Source organism: Suricata suricatta, chromosome 3 (assembly GCF_006229205.1).
Source record: "Suricata suricatta isolate VVHF042 chromosome 3, meerkat_22Aug2017_6uvM2_HiC, whole genome shotgun sequence".
Taxonomy (NCBI): Eukaryota; Metazoa; Chordata; class Mammalia; order Carnivora; family Herpestidae; genus Suricata; species Suricata suricatta.
Genome location: NC_043702.1, coordinates 91799606 through 91812114, shown reverse-complemented (window position 1 = coordinate 91812114; position 12509 = coordinate 91799606). Strand labels below are relative to the sequence as shown.

Below are 12509 nucleotides of genomic sequence, written 5' to 3'. Positions count from 1 at the left end.
ATATATACACACACACACACACATATATATATATATAAAGAAATGTGGGCCCTCAATAATCAGAGCTGTTCTCTGAACTTGAGCTGGGGATTTTCACTCCCAAGTTGAGTGCCTCTGGGCTGGTGTCATTTAACCTTGGCTGGCTTTCTCGACCATCTTTTTTTTTTTTAATGCTTTATTTATTTTTGAGAGAGAGAGAGCATGAACAGGGGAGGGACTGAGAGAGGGGGAGACACAGAATGTGAAGCAGGCTCCAGGCCCTGAGCTAGCTGTCAGCACAGAGCCTGATGAGGGGCCTGAACCCACGGACTGCAAGATCATGACCGGAGCTGAAGTCAGACATTCAACCTACTGAGCCACTCAGCCACCCCTCTCGACCATCTTTCTGCCCCGCAAATGTGCCACCCGGGCAGTTGTGACTCTCTCCAGGGTCGAGGCAAAGAAGCCCGTGTTCACTTTTGGGGCCTGGCCTTGCCCTTGCTTCCGCTTCGCAGCCTTTGGCAGGGGATTCACTGATGAAGCGGAGTGGAGTTTCGTGTCTGAAAGTTAATAGGTAATGCTGGTATGCTTTTGGGGTTACCCCCTAAAATAGTAAAAGAAGGTTGCCAGATGCCTGTCATGTTTCGTAAAGTGTCTAGTTTGTCACCCTAGGAAAATCCCTTCAGGCTGGGCGTGCAGTTGACTCACCGCTGAGGTGTCAAACAGGAAGGGCAGCCACTTCCTAAGGACCCAGGGGCAGCCCCCCCCCCCCCCCCCCCCCCCCCCCCCCGTTAGAGAGGTGGCTTGAAAGCAGCAGCCCAGGAGGCTGGCATCTCTGTTTTGTTGCTGGTTCAGCCCCCCGGGGATCGGCGTGGACATGCTCCGTATGCGCTCCAGAATGGTCGGAGGAGGGAAAGAGGACCGCTGCTCCTCGCCCTCATGTAGAGGGACTGAATCCCACTCTTGGTTTCGGCTCAGGTCATGATCTCACAGTTGGTGAGTTCGAGCCCCATGTGCAGTGCCTGCTTGGAACTCTTTCTTCTCTCTCTGCCTCTTCTCCACTCATGCTTACTTGCTCACTCTCAAAATAAATATACTTAAAAAAAAAAAAGGGCTGAATAAAGTGCGAGAGTGCCTGAAGGACAGGACGAGGCCGCTGGGCAGCAGGGGGTTTGTTGTGCCCCTGGGGCTGGTGTCTGTCTCTGAGAATGTACATGGCAGGGTGGGGGTGGCGCTCCCTTAAAGGATTTATGGGCCCCCCCCCAGAAGAAACTGGCAAATAATATATAGACAGACAAGTGTCTTATTTTACTTTTTATTTAAGAGAGAGAGTACACATGTGCTGGGGATTGGCCGGGCGGAGAGAGAGAATCTTAAACAGGCCCCACACTCAATGCAGAGCCCAGTGCGGAGCTCCATCTCGTGACCCTGAGATCATGACCTGAGTCGACATCAAGAGTCAGACACTTTGTTGGGCTCTGGGATGACAGCTCACAGCCTGGAGCCTGCTTCAGATTCTGTGTCTCCCTCTCTGTTCCTCCCCCACTCATGCTCTCTTTTACTTTCTTTCGAAAATAAATAAATGTTTAAAAAGATTAAAAAAGAAAGAGGTAGACACTTAACTGACTAAGCCACCCAAGCGCCTGACAGACAAGTGTTTAAACTGCATGCTAGCAAGAGACCTTATAGGCTGGAGCAGTAGGGAAAGCTGTCTGAAGCCCTTGTGACCGGGGTTGGGGCTTGGGGACTGGACCAGGTTTGGATTTATCGGTGGGACCTGCAGAGGGCCAGCCAGGTAAGGAGAGCAGCTTGAGTGAGTACGGGGAGACCCTGGAGAAGGAGTTATGGATGGGGTTATGGTGATAACAGACCAGCAAGTGCAGAGGGTGTGCCTGGGGTGGAAGAATTCAAGTGCCATGGTATTGCAAGAGGGAGTTGGAGCCACACTGTATAGACAGGGCAGTGGTATGGCATAGAGATGACATCCGTCTGCCTGGATCAGAGACTCTCAGACTTGAGTAGGCCTCAGAATCGCCTGGGGGGCTTGTTGAAGCGCTGACTGCTGCCTGTCCCCCACCCCACCCTCCACAGTCACTGATTCAGTAGGTGTGGGTTTGGGCCTGAGCGCCTGCATTTCTCCTTGGTGCTTTGGTGGTGGAGTTAGGGACCAGGCTTTGAGAGCACTTGCCTAGAATTCAGGGGTTGGTAATCTTTCTCTGTTAAGGGCCAGTGGCAAATGTTTAGGCTTCTGAGACATACAGGATTTCTGTCACATTTTCTTCTTTGTTGCTTTTTACAGCCCTTTAAGCTTGTGCAAACAGATGTTGGCTATAGGTAAACAGGCTAGTGGGGGAGGAGAAGTGGCACAGGGGAAGCAGTGCACGGTGGACAGGCTGTACTGTCTTAGGCTGTCCCTCGCTCATCCTTCTGCTACATAGCTGGCTGACCTTTGGTCTTTTGCTTCTTCATCTATAAAAGAGATGATGTTAGTAATTCTTACAATATAGGACTCTTCTAAGAATTTGGTGAGCTAAGGCACAAAAACATTGATCACAGTGCTCAGGACATACCTAGAATTTATCATTTGCTGTGGATAGTGATAGCACCAGAGACTGATAGGTGAAGGAACAGTGAGGAGGAAGACCAACACAGATCCGCCAGATTATAGATTCTGAGAGCCAGTTGCTCCAAGTTCTCCCCGTCATTTCTTCTTGGACGGCTTCCAAAGAAGAAGGCTTTGAATTAGAACACATGCACACTGAATACATCTTGGGTTAGTGTCCCCTAGGAGGTCGTTGCTCTCAGCTGTTCCCTTGGAACACTTAGAAAATGGTACCATTTGCAAGCTGGCTGGTCCTTGGGCCCAGGACTCTGGTTGGAGGGTTGGAGTGTTTGGCCCACTTGAAACCAACTGACACCCTCTACTTCAGCCTCATTTTCTGTGAAGACTTGATGTAAGACCTTAGCCTGAATAGGACACCAAATAGGATCTGCCTGATGAGGATCGAAACTGTGCCTTTCAACCTCACATTTTGTTCCATGGTGTGAGTGAAAGTGAGAGTTACAGCAAAGGAGTCTATCACGTGCGCCGTATTTCCTGAGTTGAAGTATGCAAATGTGTGCCGAGGTGCCTCATTCACTCACGGTAGCCAGAACAGGAAGATCACTGGGTACCCCTGGCATAGTCTGTCTGCACGGGTGCCTGGGGAGAGGCCACCTGGTCGCCCCCAAGAGATTCAGCTTCTCTCTCTTTGGACACTGCTACTGAGGGCTGGCCATGCTTATGTAATGTGGGGACTCCCCTGAGGAGGTGCCCACTCTCCTGCTCACGTCTCCAACAGTAGGCTCTAAGTTTTGTGAGAGCACGTACGAATGACTTTGGAAGCTCAAGTTACAGATGCCCACGAGTACCCGATGTTGATAGGACTCTGCCCTCCACTTGGGTTTTTGCTGACATTCAGTGAAATACCCTTCCATCTCCTCCCCACCTTATAAAACAGGCTTCCTGTTTTGAACTTGGTCCAGGCTGGAACAGCCCTGCTACACCTGTTAACATAGTCAGACACACATTTCCTCCTCTGTACTTGTGTAGCTTTTGTCGCCTCGCCAGATTTCCCCTCTCAGCTTACAGATCTGGAATCATAACATAAGATATTGAACCAGCAAATTAAGAAAAAAGGAAGTTCCCATTTTGAAGCCAATTGAGTGAAAACATGGCTTCTGGTTTGTTTCAGTGTGTTTGGCCACGACCACCCTACTAACTTTCCTTCTTCGCAGCAGCAGAATGGAAACGAGGAAAGGAAATCAGCTGATGCAGGAGCCGGAGTGAGACGGACGTGCCCACAAACCCAGCCTGCACCATGAACTTGTGTCTCCCTTCTGCGCTTTAAGAGCCAAGGTCAGGTGAAGTTGCTGGAGAGCAATGGCTTTCTTTACTCCATGGAAGTTGTCCTCTCAGAAGCTGGGCTTTTTCCTTGTGACTTTTGGCTTTATCTGGGGTATGATGCTCCTGCATTTCACCATCCAGCAGCGAACTCAGCCTGAGAGCAGCTCCATGCTGCGTGAGCAGATCCTGGACCTCAGCAAGAGGTACATCAAGGCGTTGGCAGAAGAAAACCGGAATGTGGTGGATGGGCCTTACGCTGGTGTCATGACAGCTTACGGTAAGCCCAGTGCTTCTGGGGCTTCTTGATGGGATGTGGCTTTGCCTCAGAATGACTCCAGAGTTCCGCAGCCTTGCTTTTATCATGGCTTGAGTGCATCCTGTGCCACCACGGCAGGAAGTTGCACGCAGAGGGACACTTTGAGAAAATTAAAGCCATGCCCTTGGGCCTTGGGGAGACTTTGAGCTCTTGTGCAGGCTGACACTCAGTCCCAGGACCAGAGGCGGGGAGCGGGGGGTGTTGCAGAACAGTAGCAGTCTATTGGTTGTATTTGTAGCTAGCTCCTCTTCCCTCAACACATTTCTGGATGACACGATCTCACCAGGAGTGTGATCAGGGAATGTAGAAAAATATTCTCGTGATCTTACCCTAAACAAAATTTAATTAAGTCTGGGTGGGGGTGAGGTTCGGCGGGTTGGGAGGAATGTGGGGTGGAAGGAGGACTAGGGGAGGAGGGTGAGGTAAGGAGGGTGGGAAGAAACTCCGGGTCCAACGTGTGCCTCCCTCTGGCTGGTGTGTAGGACACATGGGCTTACGTGCTGGCTCATAGCATTAGTCTTCAGCTTCTTCAGAGTTGACTGCACCTGTTTCTTGCCCTTGCCTCTCATCGCCCTGACTTTGAAAGAAGTTTTTTTGTACACATTGCTTTTTCTTGTTGTGTGCCTAAAAACCCTTTTAGAAATAAGGTTGAGTGAAAAAATAATACATACAGAATATTATTTATTTTCCTTTTGGCAGAAGTTACGCTTAATATAGAAAAAGTTGGAAGCTGTAGACATGCAAAAGAGAAACCCAAGAATAAAGAAAATCACATATAAATCTACTCCAGGAAATAACCACAATTAACACCTCACTGTATATCTCTCTGTTATTTTATATATACACACAAAAATATGTGTTTACATATATATGCAAAATACTTGGAAAAGTGTATATGCACAAATACGAAACAAAAATTGTAGATGAGATGTGGATCAATCAACGTTTTGGAGAGAGCCTACCTCCCAGCTGTTCTGTGATCACCAACCATGGGAATGGACTTGAGTCACAGAGGATGGCCTGTCATTGTTGCTCATTGACAGGTCTAGTCACTGACTCTAGTGGCCTCAGGGTTTGGGACCCAGAGGTATAATATAAATGAGATGCAAGAGTGAATTTGGCTGAGGTGGGAAAGTTTGGGGTTCCACTTTGTCACACCCCACTTATGGACTCTAAAGTATATGAAGTTCAAATGGTGATTTCCCGAAAATGTACAGCAGCATTTTGAAACTTGAGTTCAAACACAGGAAGTCATACTTAATTTGACATAATGTGTTTTTCTTTTTGAAAGGATCCAGGAAGTGTGGTTTCTTTTAAATTTCAACTATATATTTTGGTAAGGAGAAGATCGTTGCTTTTAACGTACGATGTGGAAATTCTTTTTCACTGCCTACTAAACACTGTCCGTGGGGCCTCCTGTTGGAATGATCACACCGTCTGCTTTGAATCTGTTCGATTTGGCAGTGTCAGTAGGCATTGGCTCTCAAGATGTCTGAATAAATGCCACCTTTTTTGGTCTGATGGATTAAAAAATGAGACTCCATTTTGAGAGAGAGTCCACATTGGAAAACAACTAGGTAGTTTTTCAGAGAGTGGATTTTTTAAATTTATCAGTGATATCAGTCTTCTGTATTTCCCAAATCTTGTAGGCAAGCCATCAGAAAGAATAAATAAAGTGTCACCATTAGTGTCATTCATGTGTAACAAGTAAATACAACAGGTGAGATAGATGCCCCGTTCAGGTTTCTGGTTCCGTACATTCCGTGTGCCGTATTTTGAGGGCTGGGGGAGTAGTTCCTTTTTAATGTCCTGCTTCTGTTTATCTCAGTCTGTCACACCTTTTCTATGGGAAGGAACAAAACCCATAAATGCTAAATTTGTAGAATTCAAATTTTCCTAGTTGTTTTGAATGTTTTTGGGTCCTATTTGCTGCTGACCATCTCCTAGGCTAGGCTTCTTCTAAAGGGCAATGATCTGGTCTTCGCTTTGAACCTCACAGACACCACACCGTGTGTTCTACAGAGTAACCCCAGAGTAGTCTGTTAGAATTTCAGCCCCACATCATATGCTTATAGACATAGGCTTTGAAGCTCAAAGAAACTACAAAAATTGATTCCAATTTCCTCCTCTCACAGATGAACCTTAGCAAAGGAATTTTTCTTTTTCTCAAAAACAACAAAGAAACAAACAAACAGACCCCGTTGGCAAATGGAACCCGCACTGCAGTTTTTCTCTTTTCATCTCATCAGCCTGGCCTGTCAATCAATGTGGTCTTGGGGCTGTGTTTGTGGAATTTAATTGGGCTGCGCCTGTGTGCTTGAGGCATTGGGATTATCGTGCGGCGAAATCCCACTACAGCAGTTGGTCAGCTGGGCACTGGTGGCGTTTGGGGCTACATAATTCTTTGTGGTGGGGACTGTTTGTGCGTGCAGGATGTCAAACAGCAGCTCTGGTGTCTTCCTCACTAGATGCCTGTAGCACCCCCCCTAGTTGTTTAAAAAATTTTTTTATGTTTGTTTATTTTTTTGGGAGACAGAGAGAGACAGTGTGAGCAGGGGAGGGTCAGAGATAGAGGGAGACACAGAATCCGAAGCAGGCTCCAGGCTCTGAGCTGCCAGCACAGAGCCTGACGCAGGGCTCGAACCCACGAACTGTGAGATCATGACCTGAGCCGAAGCTTGATGCTCAACTAACTGAGCCACCCAGGCGCCCTGCACCCCCCTAGTTGTGACCATCAAAAATGTGTGTAGACATGGGGGGCAAAATTGCCTCCCTCCCTAGCTTGGAGAATCACTGCGCTCAGAGTGAAGTGGCAGACACTAACAGTATCTTATGGAAGTTCTCAAGCAAATACCTTGTTTTTGTTATTTAAAATGTGACAGCCTGGCTTTCTCCATTTCTCAGTTCTGGGCACCAACAGCTGGGATTGAGCAGGGCGATGTAGTCCAGGGCCGGTCCTGGAAAGCTGGAGAGCTATTCTGACGATGTGTGCTTCCCCTGGAATCCATCAGTACCAGTTGTGGGCGCGTCAGCAGCCAGGCAGCTATGATGGTTGATGTCAGAAGAAGATGCGGGGGTGCCTGGGTGGCTCAGTCAGTTAAGCATCCGATTTTTTATTTTGGCTCAGGTCATGATCTCATGGTTCATAACATCAAGCCCCCCCATAGGGCTCTGCACTGACAGGATGGAGCTGGCTTGGGATTCCCTCCCTCCTCTATCTCTGCCTCCCTTGCTCACTCCTTGTCTCCCTCCCTCTCTCTCTGAAAATAAATAGATAAACTTAAAAAAAAACATAATAGACACAGAGACTACACAACGATCAGTGGTTTAGTTGGGTTGGTGGAGTGGGCATGAGGATGCATGAGACGTGGGTTTGCAGTTTCCCTTTCTGCCACAGATGCAGCCTCTGTATGTACAGAGCACCGTCTAGGTGTCTGCTCTTGAGAGGATGAGAGCAGATCCCGTAGGGCTGGGCTCTGTGCCTGCTCTTAAGCAATCCCAGTACTAGACGAGAGAAGAAAAAACACCCCCTTCCTCCCATCCCCATGTTGGCATTCTCAGATGCTCTTAGTATGCTAGGAACCTGTCTTCCATAGCTGTGGAAGGTATTTGAAGAATGGTGATAGCTAACTTGAAATTATTACTGATTTTTTAGGATCTCTGGCTTGAGCTCCTAGCGTGGAAGGGTTGAGCAAACTCTTCCCTATGTGTCAAATTCGGACTTCTGTCGGTAAGAGTAAATCAACGTTTATTGAAACAGAACCACTCCCAGTTGTGGATAACAACTGTAATAACAGAGAAGCATGGTAAAAACAGGATTTATTTTATAGGACACCTAGAACCTGCTGACTCCGTCTTTCAGTAGTCCCCATAAATCACTCCCAAACACTCACTGGGTCATGCTCCTCCTTGACTCAGCAGTTTCCCAGGACTCCCATGGTCTCAGCCAGGGTCAGCAAGCTCACCGTGGGCCATTGCATCCTGTTTGTATTTGTAAAGTGTCTGGAACCCTCCATGGCTCTTGGTTTGTTGTCTCAGGCAGTTTTTGCACTACAGTGGCCGAGCTCAGTAGTTGCCACGGGGACTGTAAAGCCTAAAATGTTTACCGTCTGGTCCTTTACTAAAAATGTTTCTTTTCTTTTTTGTTTTGTTTTAAGTTTACTTATTTTGAGGGGGGAAAACAGAGAGAGAATCCCAAGTGGGCTCATCACCGCCAACACAGAGTCGAACGCAAGAACCATGAGACCACGACCCAAGCTGAAACCAAAAGTCAGACACCCAACCAGCTGACTGAGCCACCCCATTGCCCCCCCCCCCAAAATGTTTGTCAAGCCCTCATCTATCCCCAGGGGAGTCTCTCTGTGGGATTTTGCTTGGTGTCCTAAGACTCTTTCATCTCTGCATTTGAATTCACTCAGGACATCTTCATGAGGTGTCCATCGACATGTCTTATTCCTGTGTCCCTGGAAATGCTTCTGCGTGGCTGATCAGGAGGTCAGTGGTTAGGAGCCAGCCAGTTTGGCTCCGCCACACCCTGGCTGCATGGCCAGGGCTAGGGACCCACACTGCTTTGAGAGAGGGTATCAATTCCTATCTCACCATGTTATTGTGCCGTGTGAACAAGGCGCTGCAGGTCCAGTGGTGTTTGTGTGATTAGTCCTCAAACAACAGCAGGACTTGCAAACAGTATCTCGTCCCCCATCCTTGTTCTGCTGACTTGAAAAGAGACTTCTAAACTTCTTCTGGGATTGAGTCATTCAGAAGCACTGCGTGGAACGTGGCCCGTGTCAAACAGTTCGGGCATTCGTTTCTGGGGGGAGCTGGGGAGGGAGAGGGCGTTTCCCGTGTGCCCGTCCGTCAGTCTGTTCGTGGGGGTGTGCGGAACCAGAACCTTCTGTGCAGCCTAAATCGCATCTCCGGGCCCACGGGGCAGGGCCATGCCTGTCAGTGACTTCGCAGGGATTATGTCACGAATGCTGTCACCCACCCAAGTCAATGGTGTTTTTGTTTCTGAGGTGAATTGATCTCTGTCTCTGATGGCCCGACCCAAATTCTGATGCTCGATGAACACGTCTTATCTGTGACATGGGCCCGGTCTGCTTGTGTTCTCGAAGTTAACAGGGACAGAAACCTGGGGCAGTGAGAGACCACCTCCCTTTGTGGCCTATCCACACCTTGTTCACCCCAACCTTTCTCACCTGTTGGCTGCTCTGGATGTGAGGACACTGCTCTGGACTGTCACCAGCTTTTCTGCCACCCCCTGCCCCCACTCCCGGTATCCTGTTTCTCTGCTGCCGGCTTTCCCGCTTATCTCCTGCTCTGCCTTAGCTCCGGTCTCCTGCTCCTTCGGACTTCTTGAGCCTCATCCGTCCCCTGGATTGGCTGTTAGCCTTCAAACCTAACACTCTGGAAAATGACTGCACCCTTCGCAGATAGATGGCAGTGCTGTCTAAGCCTCATGCGTACAGCTAGAAAAAGATGAGCACGGGCCTTGCTCTCATGGAGGCTGTGCTCATTTTGGAAGGGAGCTATAATAAATGAGACAGCATCAGATAGTAATACATTCCAGGAAGAAAAATTACACAGGGATATGTGATTTGATTTGACTTTTAAAAAAATGTGTATTTATTTTTGAGAGAGAGAGAGAATAAGCAGGGGAGGGGCAGAGAGGAGATGGAGAGGGAGACTCCTAAGCAGGCTCTCAGTGCAGAGCTCAATGTGGGGCCCAGTCCCATGAACCACGAGATCATGACCTGAGCCGAAATCAAGAGTTGGACGCCTAACTGATGGAGCCACCCAGGGGCCCCGGGATATATGATTTTAAAAAAAGCACTTGAGGACCTACTTGGAATGAGAAGGGTAAAAAAGGCCTCTCTCAGGAGTTGCCAAGTGGGGTGTGAGGCGTGGGAGGAGAGAGGCAGAGCTAGTGAGGCAGACAGCAGGGTGTGTGCCCGAGGCCTGCACGTACCCTGTAGGGACCCAACGGACTTGCTGCAGCTGAACCAAGTAAGCAGGGAGCAGCGTGGAAGGCGGGCCCTTTGGGCTGTGGACCTCAGTGTGATGGGAGAGGGAGGGAGGTGAAGGGGAACGGATGTTCTTGTGAGTGAGCCTGGTCTGCCCCTGCTTGGGGGACTTGACCCTGCACTGTTATCCATGATTGCCTCCACCACGGGAGGGGAGGTAAGAAGAAAGGAAGTGCTTCCTGTTTCCTTAAGGAGGCGGGGCTTGCATACCCAACCCTGGGAGAAATAGGGTAGGGGTTTTGGTTACAGATTAAGGGGAAGTGGAGCAGTAACTCTATCTTCATTGACCTGGGATGCCCATTTCTGAGACATTAACATCATTTAGGGTTCTGCTCCTAGGCTAAAGGATGGGATGCCAGGGTGGCTGCCTGGGATAGCTCACAAAAGGTAGCCCTGCCCGCATTGCAGACTGGGGTGACGTTTGGAGAGTCAGAGAGCTTTTATGTGTATGTGTATCCCACCTCCGCTATGAAAAAAGATGATGAAGAAAATGTAGGTTGGATTTCACTGGAGATTAAAAAAAAAAAAAAAAGCCTGTGGGGGCACCTGGGTGGCTCAGTCGGTTAAGCATCTGACTTGGGCTCATGTCCTGATCTCACGGTTCATGGGCTCTGTGCTGACAGCTCAGAGTCTGGAGCCTGCTTCCGGTTCTGTGTCTCCTCCTCTCTCTGCCCCTCCCTGACGTGCACTGTCTCTCTCTCTCTCAAATATAAATAAACGTTAAAAAAGTTTCTTTTAAAGCCTATGAATAGTGTTTTAAATTTTTTATTTGCTTTTTACTTTTTGCCTCTGTTCCTATAAATAGGAACAAAGGACTGTTGTATTGGAGGGCAGAGGTGATGGGGAACTCCACCACTGTCCACGCAGTGATGCTCTGCCCTTGAGGGAAAGTCACTGTTTTGGAGGGACACTGGTATGCCAAAAAAAAAAAAAAAAAAAAAAAAAGCTGGGCTGTTTGGTGTGTCTGAAGGATGTGGCTACTCCACAGAGAACTGCTTTAAAAAGCTTAGAACCAGGGCGCCTGGGTGGCTCAGTCGGTTAAGCCTCCGACTTAAGCTCAGGTCAGATCTCACATTCATGGGTTTGAGCCCCGCGTCAGGCTCTGTGCTGACAGCTAGCTCAGAGCCTGGAATCTGCTTCCTGTTCTGTGTCTCCTTCTCTCTCTGCCCCTCCCCCTCTATGCTCTGTCTCTCTCTCTATCAAAAATAAATAAAACATTAAAAAAAAACACTTGGAACCTAAAGCAGGGTGCTCCAGGCTTCAGGCTTTTCCAGGGATGTGTGTTGGCTGTCCCTTCCTTCCTGCGCCCCGCTCCGGCCTCCCCCCTGCAGAGCCAGGCCCAAGCACACTCAGGGCGGCCACGTGTCTGAGGAGGGCCTCGGGGTGCTGTAGACAGGAGAGCATCGCGCGCGTCTCCAGGAGGGACTGGAGCCACTTTTGCTCCCCTTGTCGTTGAGGACTGTTTCCTTCTTCAGTGCTGCTCAGGCCCGGCTTGAGGAGAGAATGCGTGCGATGGGGTGTGTCTCTTGGGCCCTGAAGTGAGGTCTCTCACCTTGCCTGGTGGCCTGTCAGAATGGCCCAGGCAGATGTTGTGCCGCTGTGGCCACCCTCTAGAGCTGTCGACCCTTCCCTGTCTGCCCGGACACGACAGCTGTCGCCTGGGACCAGCTGCGCTGGGGTGGCTGAGCCTGTGTTTCCCTGAGGATCTGCCTTTGCTCTTTGATGTGCACGCTTTCACTCCCCTTTGCACACTCCTCCTCTCCTTCTGCTCTTTGTTTCATTCTCAATCTTCATAACACCTAAGTCTCCGATCAGTACACATTCATTGCATTAGTATCTCATCTCTCTCCCCCAGGTAGCCTGTAAGCCTCCAAAGGGCAGGGATTTTTGCCTCCCTTGTTCCCCGCTGTACCCAGGGCATCGTGTGTACCTGGCACTTCATAGGAGCCAGAAGTGATTGCAGCAGCCTCTTTGCCCCAACTCTGTCTGTGTGGGACAGTTAGAGCTAGGGCTGATTTGAAAGTAACGTTCTTAGTGAGACAGGGAAACAAGAAGGGATTCTCCATGGACTGTGTGTTCAGGTGACTCCAAGTGGCTTTATGCATAATTCTGATATGGGAACAAGTGTTGTTTCTGGAAGGTAGTCAGAGAGCATTCACATGTGGCTGTAGCATTCCTTACCTGGCGTGTGATCCTGAGCAGGACACTGGTGTGTGTGTGTGTGTGTGTGTGTGTGTGTGTGTGTGTGTTTAAGTTTTTAATGTCTGTCTATTTTTGAGAGACAGAGCATGAGCTGGGGAGGGGC

General features: G+C 49.1%; 1 protein-coding gene across 2 annotated transcripts in view; it reads left to right on the top strand.

Annotated features, from left to right (window-relative positions):
• MGAT5 (alpha-1,6-mannosylglycoprotein 6-beta-N-acetylglucosaminyltransferase) overlaps positions 1 to 12509 on the top strand; it is a 336674-nt gene that overhangs the window by 122221 nt on the left and 201944 nt on the right. Inside the window, exons 1-2 of one of the 2 annotated variants that reach the window (XM_029934681.1) lie at positions 825 to 975; positions 3757 to 4142. In XM_029934681.1, coding sequence (XP_029790541.1) covers positions 3902 to 4142 — 241 coding nt within the window. In that variant the 5' untranslated portion in view covers positions 825 to 975; positions 3757 to 3901. Of the gene's footprint in view, positions 1 to 824; positions 976 to 3756; positions 4143 to 12509 lie in introns of those variants that run through there. The other variant, XM_029934680.1, reaches the window with a different exon arrangement.